We start from the raw sequence: 8,356 nt of genomic DNA, 5'->3' as shown, positions 1-8,356 counted from the left end.
ACATTAAAAGCCCTGCTGTTAGAAAAGCAGTATCGCCTGTGGCGTCGGTAGGTTATATGCGTCCTTTCGTGTGATGATGAAGCATTTAACTCATTACAACCGATGTCAGATACGATAGTCCGATTAAAACATAATCAAGCATCTGAACAGGGCTGGAGATTGATAATAATTTGTTTCTATAGGGCCCCCTAGTGGTGCGTCATGAGACGAGAATATTTCCACATCAGTGTAAACGCCCTTCTAAATAATAAACGAGGCATTAGTTCAAGCCAGGAATTTAATTTGCGCACAGAAGAGCAATTCATTCTTAAATAATGCATTTGCTGAGGGATTTTCTTTTAATGGGTATTGTAATTGCATTTCTCTGTCATGGATAACATGTCATTTTAGCTCATGCTAATTGAGGGTGGCGTGCCAGGGTTTTGTGACTAATATGTAATGTAAATAGCGTACTATTTATAAGCCTCACAAGCGGACCCCATCCTACATTTAATGAAAATGTTTGACCACCAAATTACCTCCTCAATTATCGACGTAACCTTATCTTAATTAATGGCAGATTCTTTACAGTCTTTACAACGGCATCACCTTTAATTAAACACAAAGACTTATCCTTTAATACAATATGTACATCTCTGAATCCTATGAGTTAAGAATAATACAGTGCATCCTATATACATAACAGCCAGTACATTGTCGACCAGCAGCAGCCGATCGACAGATTCTCAAGTCTTTCTTCCGCTAACGTTTGGTGCCTGTCCAAGTGACGGTTGAAGTATCACGGCTCCAGATGGAACTAATGCAGACACCGCCTCCTCGTTTCAAGCAGTGTGAGAGAGAAAGTGGAGAGACGCTGAGAGAGAGACTCTGAGGAGCCAGTGAGAGAGACAGTGAAGAGACAGTATGAGAGAAACAGTGAGAGAGAGGCAGTGAAGCCACAGTGAGAGAGAGACAGTGAGAAAGAGACACTAAAGAGACAGTGAGAGTTTTGTGAAGGTGAGCACAGGCCCAGCGTTTTAGAGAAGAAGGAGGAGGAGGGGAGCCAGCCAGGAGGGCGATAGGTTTATCTCATGAGGCCCTCGATCCAGTCCTTGAAGTGGGCCACGTGCGTGTACACAGTGTAGAGTGCCGGGTCACACTCCCCCTGCTCGTACCCGAAGCTCACCAGGCCCATCAGCCGCCACGGGGCCTGGCCCTCCTCTGGGTCCCGGCCCTCCGCTGGGTCCCCGGAGGTGGGGGCCCCGGGCAGGACCAGGATCCCGCCGGTGTCGGAGGGGCAGATGTTGGACACGCCGTAGTCGGGCTTGTGGCTGGCGCACAGCATGTTGTCCGAGACGCTGACGGGGGCGCCGTTGCGGGCGTACTGCTGCTCGCAGGGCACCACGTCGGCCAGGCGCACCAGCCCCACCCGGGCCCGCTCCTCCACCCCCAGGGACGGGTCGGGCAGCGGGGACCAGCCCGTGACCAGGCCCTCCCGGGGGACCCCCGCCACGGGGGGTACCAGGGCGTCCGGGAGGCACAGAGGCAGGGTCTGCTCCCCGATCCGGGCCTTGTCCAGCAGCCGGAGCACGGCCAGGTCCGAGTCCAGGATCAGGGGGTCGTAGTTGGGGTGCACGGCGACTGAGGCCACCTGGAGATGGGGGGGGGGGGGGGGGGGAGACAATGAGGGAGGATTTGATTTGACAAAACCCTTGGAAGGATTATAATCAATATCTTGCCTTATATGGTGAGTGAATGTAAAAATGTGTTGGAAAAAGAGTCTTCAGGGTTGCCAGATTGGGCCATATTTCCCGCCCAATCTGGCAACAATGAGAGTCTTCTGAAGAGACTCTCGCTTCTTAGAAAGGTAATCCGATGTTCTGTGACACAAGTATCTATACAGTTTGTTGGTATCCTAACAGTCTGCACAGTTATCTACAAGGCTTTAATAGCAAGATATGTGAATGGCACATGCAGGAACGAAGATGGTGTCCAGACAAGGCCATTGATAAGTTGATCACCGAGGCAAGATGATCAGACACAAATCCCAGAATGCCACAGATAATGGAGGTTGGTGGTGAGGCCATGTTTAGGCCTTGACAATAACAACCCTTTATTGGAGCTCTTGGGATGAAGAAAAGCGAGAATATAAAGACGGACAGCTTTTGTATTACCTTGTTAAAGTCCTAAATGAAAGTCTTAAGCTATATTCTGTGGTTTCCTGATCTCTCCTCTTGTTAGAGTTGAAGCGTTTTACTCTCCACATGAACGGAGGCAGATGCTGGATGAAAAGGTGGGCTCCAACAAAGGAGGGAGGAGAGTTCAGGACTGGATGATATGACCCGCTAAACCGAGGCCCTTACTCCCTGTGGTCCCCATTACATCCCATGGCACTCGTCGTAAGAGTAGGGGCAGAAGCCCCCAGAGTCCTGACCAGAGTTCCCAATCAGGGCCTCATGCCCCTGGTATCCGATTGGATCTTTAGCTCCTCAACTCTTCACGCAGACAGCCAGTGTGAGGTAAGTGTTCTGCCCTTTATCACCCTGCTAGTAGATGAGGTGTCATATCCCCCCTAAACGCTCACTATGGAAAGCTCTTAGAGGATACACTAAAATCAGTGTATCTGACTTGAGGCATCCACATCTGACCTGAATAGGTAACATAACCCAATGCTCGCAACTATGCCATGGTGCCTCAGGTAGGTAACATGTACCTTTAATAACAGTAATGCCGTCAGAAAAGGCGTAATTAACTTGCAGTACCTCCATGGACCACTAGTGAGGAGAGTTCCCGCTGAGATGTTGGAGAATTCTCCTGCACTCGATGCAGAACTCACCCTGAGGTGTTGCAGGCCCTTGGAGGTCCTGAGGTCGTTGCGGTAGTGCTTGCCAACCACCACTTTCATCTTGGCGGTCCCCAGGGGGTACGCCTTCCCCAGCTCGGTCACGCAGTGGGCCGCCACCACCACGCTGCGCTGGTTCACAAGGGCCCCACTGCACACCAGCTGCCAGTCGGACCCCCCGTCCTGGCCCCCCGGAACCGACCCGGCGCCGCTCTTCAGGGGCTTCAATGAGGCCGCCTGGAGACGGGTCGAGGCAAGACGATTTATTCATGAGGATGCTTTTAAAAAAAAAAACAGGTTTATCCTAGGTGTTGCACGATATGGGTCAACGGAAGCCACAATTGACAGCGTGCCTGCGCTCGGTGAACCGTACCATTTGTCTTCATTCACACCTCGCAGTGACGTGTGTTGTAGCCTGTATAAACCGTCGCAGTCGAAGGCATTGTGACAGCTAATGCGAGCATGCAATTTTCTTTTTCATTTAAATTCAAAAGTGGATTGCCATGCAAGTACATCACAAAATGCCCTACCACAAAGACCGATGTGCTATTCATTTTCGTTTTTTAAAACGTTTGTGTTTACATTCGTGACACACGCCCTCGGCAATTTCGGAAGAATCGGCACGAGGAGGTAATTTAGGCAAACCATTTTGGTACACGGTTTTACACGGTTACCCTCGTGAACGTGGTTACGATCTCCGGACCACGGGGTCCTGTCGGTATAACTGAAGGGGGAAGTCACTCACCTTGGACGCGTTGGCTTTCTTGGTGGAGCGCCGATAGATGGCCGCCAGCCAAGGCCAGTGGGCTTCTGCTGGCCTCTGGGGGTCAAAGGTCGAATGCTTCCCACACACTGGGGTACAGGAGAGGGAGGGACGTGAAGTGGGAGAGGGGAGAGTGGGGTGGGAGAGGGGGGGAAGGAAGGGGAAGATATAGAAGAGGTTTGAGAGTCCCCACTTGGCATTGTGTTCAATTAAACCTGACCCCTTCGTTGACTGTCTCTCTGTCTGTGTGTGTGTGTGTGTGTGTGTGTGTGTGTGTGTGTGTGTGTGTGTGTGTGTGTGTGTGTGTGTGTGTGTGTGTGTGTGTGTGTGTGTGTAAGTGTTTGTGTATGTGTCTGTGAGTGTGTGTGTGTGTGTGTGTGTGTGTGTGTGTGTGTGTGTGTGTGTGTGTGTGTGTGTGTGTGTGTGTGTGTGTGTGTGTGTATAGTTCACAGCTTCTTTATTTTCAATAAGGTTTCTGTGTGTGTACTGTGTACGCATGTGTCCTTCTGTGTGTGAATGTGTCATTGCGTGCATCAGTGTGTAAGTGTATGTGTGTGTGTGTGTGTGTGTGTGTGTGTGTGTGTGTGTGTGTGTGTGTGTGTGTGTGTGTGTGTGTGTGTGTGTTTGTGTGCGCATTTCTGTATGTGTTATATGTTTGTGCATGTACCTGTGTCTTCCTCCCAGTGTGCTTTTCTGTGTGTATGTGTGTGTGATTGCCTGTAGCACCGAGGGTCAGCCAGCGTCATCCAGCTGTTATATCCTCCAACGGTCCGCTACTGCCCTCACCTGGCGAGCAGGAGACATGACGCCCGCTCCACTTGCCGGTCTTGAGGCAGGTGCGGCGTGAACTGCCGGCGTGGTGGTAGTAGGGAGAGGCACACTGGTACTCTATCTGAGCGTACAGGTGGTGGAAGCCCTGGGGCAGGGCCTGGACAGCCCCCCGGGGCTCGTCGGCCTGCAGCAGGTGCCCCAGCCCCATGGAGTAGAGCTTGTGGATGGGGGTCTTCCTGGGGGTGAGAGAGGAGGAGAGCCGGGGAACGGACAGAGTTTTATGGCCTACTTGGTTTGCACAAACAAGGAGGTCATGCTGGTGTGTTGCTGCAGTGACAATGATTGTATTAAGATGCTGAATACAGAAATAGTACAAAGAACAACAATACATGAATCTTAAATGTAGAAACTATGAACAATATTTATATTATGTTTTTGCTTCACCATTGAACTGAGCCATTTTCTCCTACCATCTGCAGATCGGGTAGTTCTCATTATCAAATATAGATTATAGGTATTGGTTGATAGAATAAAGCATGACACTCATTTTTTGCGTGCAGACAGTGAGTCAGTCATTCATTGCGGATTCAGAGAAGAAGTCAGTGAGACAGTGAAACAGAGTGGCAGGAAGTCAGCTAGACAGAGTGACAGGAAGTCAGTGAGACAGTGAGACAGTAAGTAATTTAGTCTGAGTCAGAGAGTGTGACAGTCAGTGCAACACACCTGGATGGAATCTGCAGCGGCAGCACTTTCTGTCTGACCAGCTCTGATACCTTTGGTTCTCTGCAGGCTATACACACACACACACGCACACACACACACACGCACACACACACACACACACGCACACACACACACACACATACATACGCACACACACAAGCATGTATGCAGACACATGTGTGTACACTCACACACACACACACACACACACACACACACACACACACACACACACACACACACACACACACACACACACACACACACACACACACACACACACACACACACACAACATCATTATAAGAGCCCATTCGCTGTTGGTGCATAATGCTCTCTGTGCCCTTTCCCTGACGACAACAACAACAACAACAGTAACATAATGAAGGCCTGGTTGATGAAATAGTTTCCGAGTACCTCGGACGCAGAGCGGCTGCGTGCCGCTCCAGGTGCCGTTGGGCTGGCAGGCTCGGCGGGCCTCACCGCTGAGTGCGTACGAATGGTTACAGGAGTATTCCACCGTCGCTGGAACCAGCCCTGGCACGGGCCGGAGGGAGCCGTGGTGTGGGCGGGGCGGAGCCCGGCACACCCCCCCTGGATACCACAGCAGGGGGTTAGAGAAGGGCGGGGGGGGGTGGGGGGGGGGGGGGGGGGGGGGTTTGAAGGAAAATGTGAGTTGATAGCTAGTAGCCACGTCGTGGGGGAAGGGTGGGATGTTTTCCTCTTGGACTGGCCCTGATGTGCCTGTTCAACTCGAGCACGTCAGATTGTTTTGTTTAGGGGGGGGGTTTCCTTGCCATTCATTCATTTGAAAACAATTCAGCATTCGATTCGATTTAAAGTTGAATGACCACACTGCCTAGGCGTGTGGTTTGGATTACTTCAATCGTTGGCTGTGTACATTGTACTCTGCTCAACAAATAAACCCTGTCTAATAGAAGATGTGTTCTCACCGTCAATGCTGGCGTTGAGATCTTTCTCCTTCTCCTCCTCCTTTTTCTTCTCCTTCTCCTCCTCCTTCTTCTTCTCCTTCTCCTCCTTTTTCTTCTCCTTCTGCTGCCTCTCTTGTTCTTTCACCTCCTTCTCCAGGTCCTCCCTCGCCTTCCCAGCAGCATCCTTCCCTGCTTTTGTGTCTTCGTCTGTCTTTTCGTTTCGGCTCTCTTTCGCGCCGTCCGTCGTGGCTTTCCCAGGGGTCTCCTCTCCTTCGCCGTCCCCCGCTCTGTACGGAGTGAACCGGGAGCTGTTGCTCCTGCTTGGTACGGTCTCCATCTCCGGCTCTGGTGGAACCCATGTCTTGTTCACTGTCACGATCTCGTTGCCGTCGGCGGTCCACGTCCGGTTGGCTGTCGGCACAACCTCCGGGGCGACCTCCGACGCTGCGTCCAGGACGTTGTCCCGCTCGGACAGGGCTATCTTCCTCTCGCTGTCGTTGGGGCTGACCTTGTCTGGGCTGCTGTCCTCCTCCACCTGCTCCTTCCTCCTCTCCTCCTCCTCCTCCCGCCCCTTATCTCTGACCACCGCTACCTCCGTCACCTCCGCTGTCCCGCCCCTCGTGTCGTCAATCACGTCGTTCCCGGCCGTGGTTTCCTTCGAGCGTCCGTCCTTCTCTCCGACCGCCGCTGGGTCGTTGTCTCTGGTTTCCACCGTGTCCACGCTGTTTAAGATGTCTGTCCAGTCGCCCTCCAGGGCGTCACCGCGTCCGCGGGGGTCTGGTGAGAACGTTCTCCTCTCCTCTGTGTCAGGGATGTCCAGAGTGTTGATGACGGACGGCTCTCCATGGCCTCCCGTCGTCGTGTTTCGGTGCTCTGCATCGACTTCATGCCCGTTGACAGCCTCCGTAGTATTAACCTCTCTCGTGTTAACTTCTGTAGTTGTAAGCTCTGTCGTATTAACCTCAGCTTTGTTCAACTCCGTTGCGTTCACCTCTGTGGTATAAGCCTCGGTGGTGCTAACCTCTGTAGTATTAACCTCATTTGTATTAGCTTCCGTCGTTGTAGCTTCCGGCGTGTTAGCCGCGGGTGCATTGGCCTCAGTCGTATGAGCCTCTGTCTTCGTAGCCTCCGTTGTGTTAGCCTGGCCTTCAGTAACTTTGACGGCTACATTGGTCTCCATGTGTCTTCCTGGTTCCTCCAGTGTGTTGTTCACTAGGAGTCAAACAGAAAGAGGGGGCTTTACTCAACTTACAGTGAATTGAGACACATGTTATTAAGAAGCTTAGGCCTTCTTGCTTATCAATGACAACGTGCAGTGAGACAGTGTACATGTGGATCAAACCCAGGACCTTTTGGACATGGTGGATGTCCTAGATGTTAAGATTTTATAACCACTGGCCACTCAAAGTGCTTTACAATACTGCCTAACATTCACCCATCAATGCACACATTCACACACCGACGGCGGTGTCAACAATGCAAGGCGACAACCAGCTCGTCAGGAGCAGCTAAGGTGTAAGTTGTCTTTCTCAGGGACACCTCGACACTCGGCTAGGAGGAGCCGGGGGTTGAACTAGCAACCTCCCGGTTACCAGGCAACCCACACTACCTCCTGCGCCATATGCCGCCCGACAGCTTTGCTTTTTATCTCAATAGCAGCACGCCATAGTAACGGGACTGAAGTAACCCTAGATAACTCAGGTTCATCTCCTGGCTCAGAGACAGTTAAGTGCAGAGTCTGTACATTTGGCCTAAATTACACCTCTGTCAAACAGGTGTTAACATCTGGGCTCTTATGGGGCCTTTCCATTAACATTTAGGGCATTGAGCAGACGGCGATTGAGCACACCGACGGCGGAGTCAACCCTGCAAGGCAACCCAGCAAGGCACCCACCAGCTCGTAAGGAGCAGTTAGGGTGAGGTGTCTTGCTCAGGGACACCTTGACACTTACCTCTGCTACAGAGGGCCGGGGTTCCGCTCCAGGTGTTGTTGGGCAGACAGGTCCGCTGGGAGCCGCCAGTCAGCTTGTAAGGCCGGTAGCAGAGGTACTGCAGGGCGATCAGCACGTCGTTGGGCCCGTACACCAGGAAGTGGTCCCCGTGGGCCGGCTTGGGCGGGAGGGAACAGGACTGCTCCACTGGTACTGATGGTTGGGGGGGGGGGGGAGAGAGAGAGAGAGAGAGAGAGAGAGAGAGAGAGAGAGAGAGAGAGAGAGGTGGGTGGGAGGGAGGGAGGGAGGGAGGGAGGGAGGGAGGGAGGGAGGGAGGGAGGGGGGGAGAGAGAGTGAGCAAGAGAGAGAGAGAGCCAGAGAGAGATATTGATAAATGGATGGCTATTTTGGTTGT

At 52.3% G+C, this 8,356-nt stretch overlaps 1 protein-coding gene across 1 annotated transcript in view; it reads right to left on the bottom strand.

Annotated features, from left to right (window-relative positions):
* Positions 1-263: 263 nt before the first annotated feature.
* The window catches only part of pamr1b (peptidase domain containing associated with muscle regeneration 1b), a 25,276-nt gene continuing 17,183 nt past the window's right edge, over positions 264-8,356 (bottom strand). Inside the window, exons 7-14 of the mRNA XM_060060581.1 lie at positions 7,963-8,148; positions 6,032-7,222; positions 5,496-5,672; positions 5,079-5,145; positions 4,371-4,591; positions 3,567-3,673; positions 2,816-3,058; positions 264-1,630 (exon numbers count right to left, since the gene is read on the bottom strand). Coding sequence (XP_059916564.1) covers positions 1,064-1,630; positions 2,816-3,058; positions 3,567-3,673; positions 4,371-4,591; positions 5,079-5,145; positions 5,496-5,672; positions 6,032-7,222; positions 7,963-8,148 — 2,759 coding nt within the window. The 3' untranslated portion in view covers positions 264-1,063. The remainder of the gene's footprint in view (positions 1,631-2,815; positions 3,059-3,566; positions 3,674-4,370; positions 4,592-5,078; positions 5,146-5,495; positions 5,673-6,031; positions 7,223-7,962; positions 8,149-8,356) is intronic.

This window comes from Gadus macrocephalus, chromosome 9 (genome assembly GCF_031168955.1).
Source record: "Gadus macrocephalus chromosome 9, ASM3116895v1".
Taxonomy (NCBI): Eukaryota; Metazoa; Chordata; class Actinopteri; order Gadiformes; family Gadidae; genus Gadus; species Gadus macrocephalus.
The sequence above is the reverse complement of the archived record's forward strand: the minus strand, read 5'-3'. Positions and strand labels throughout refer to the sequence as shown.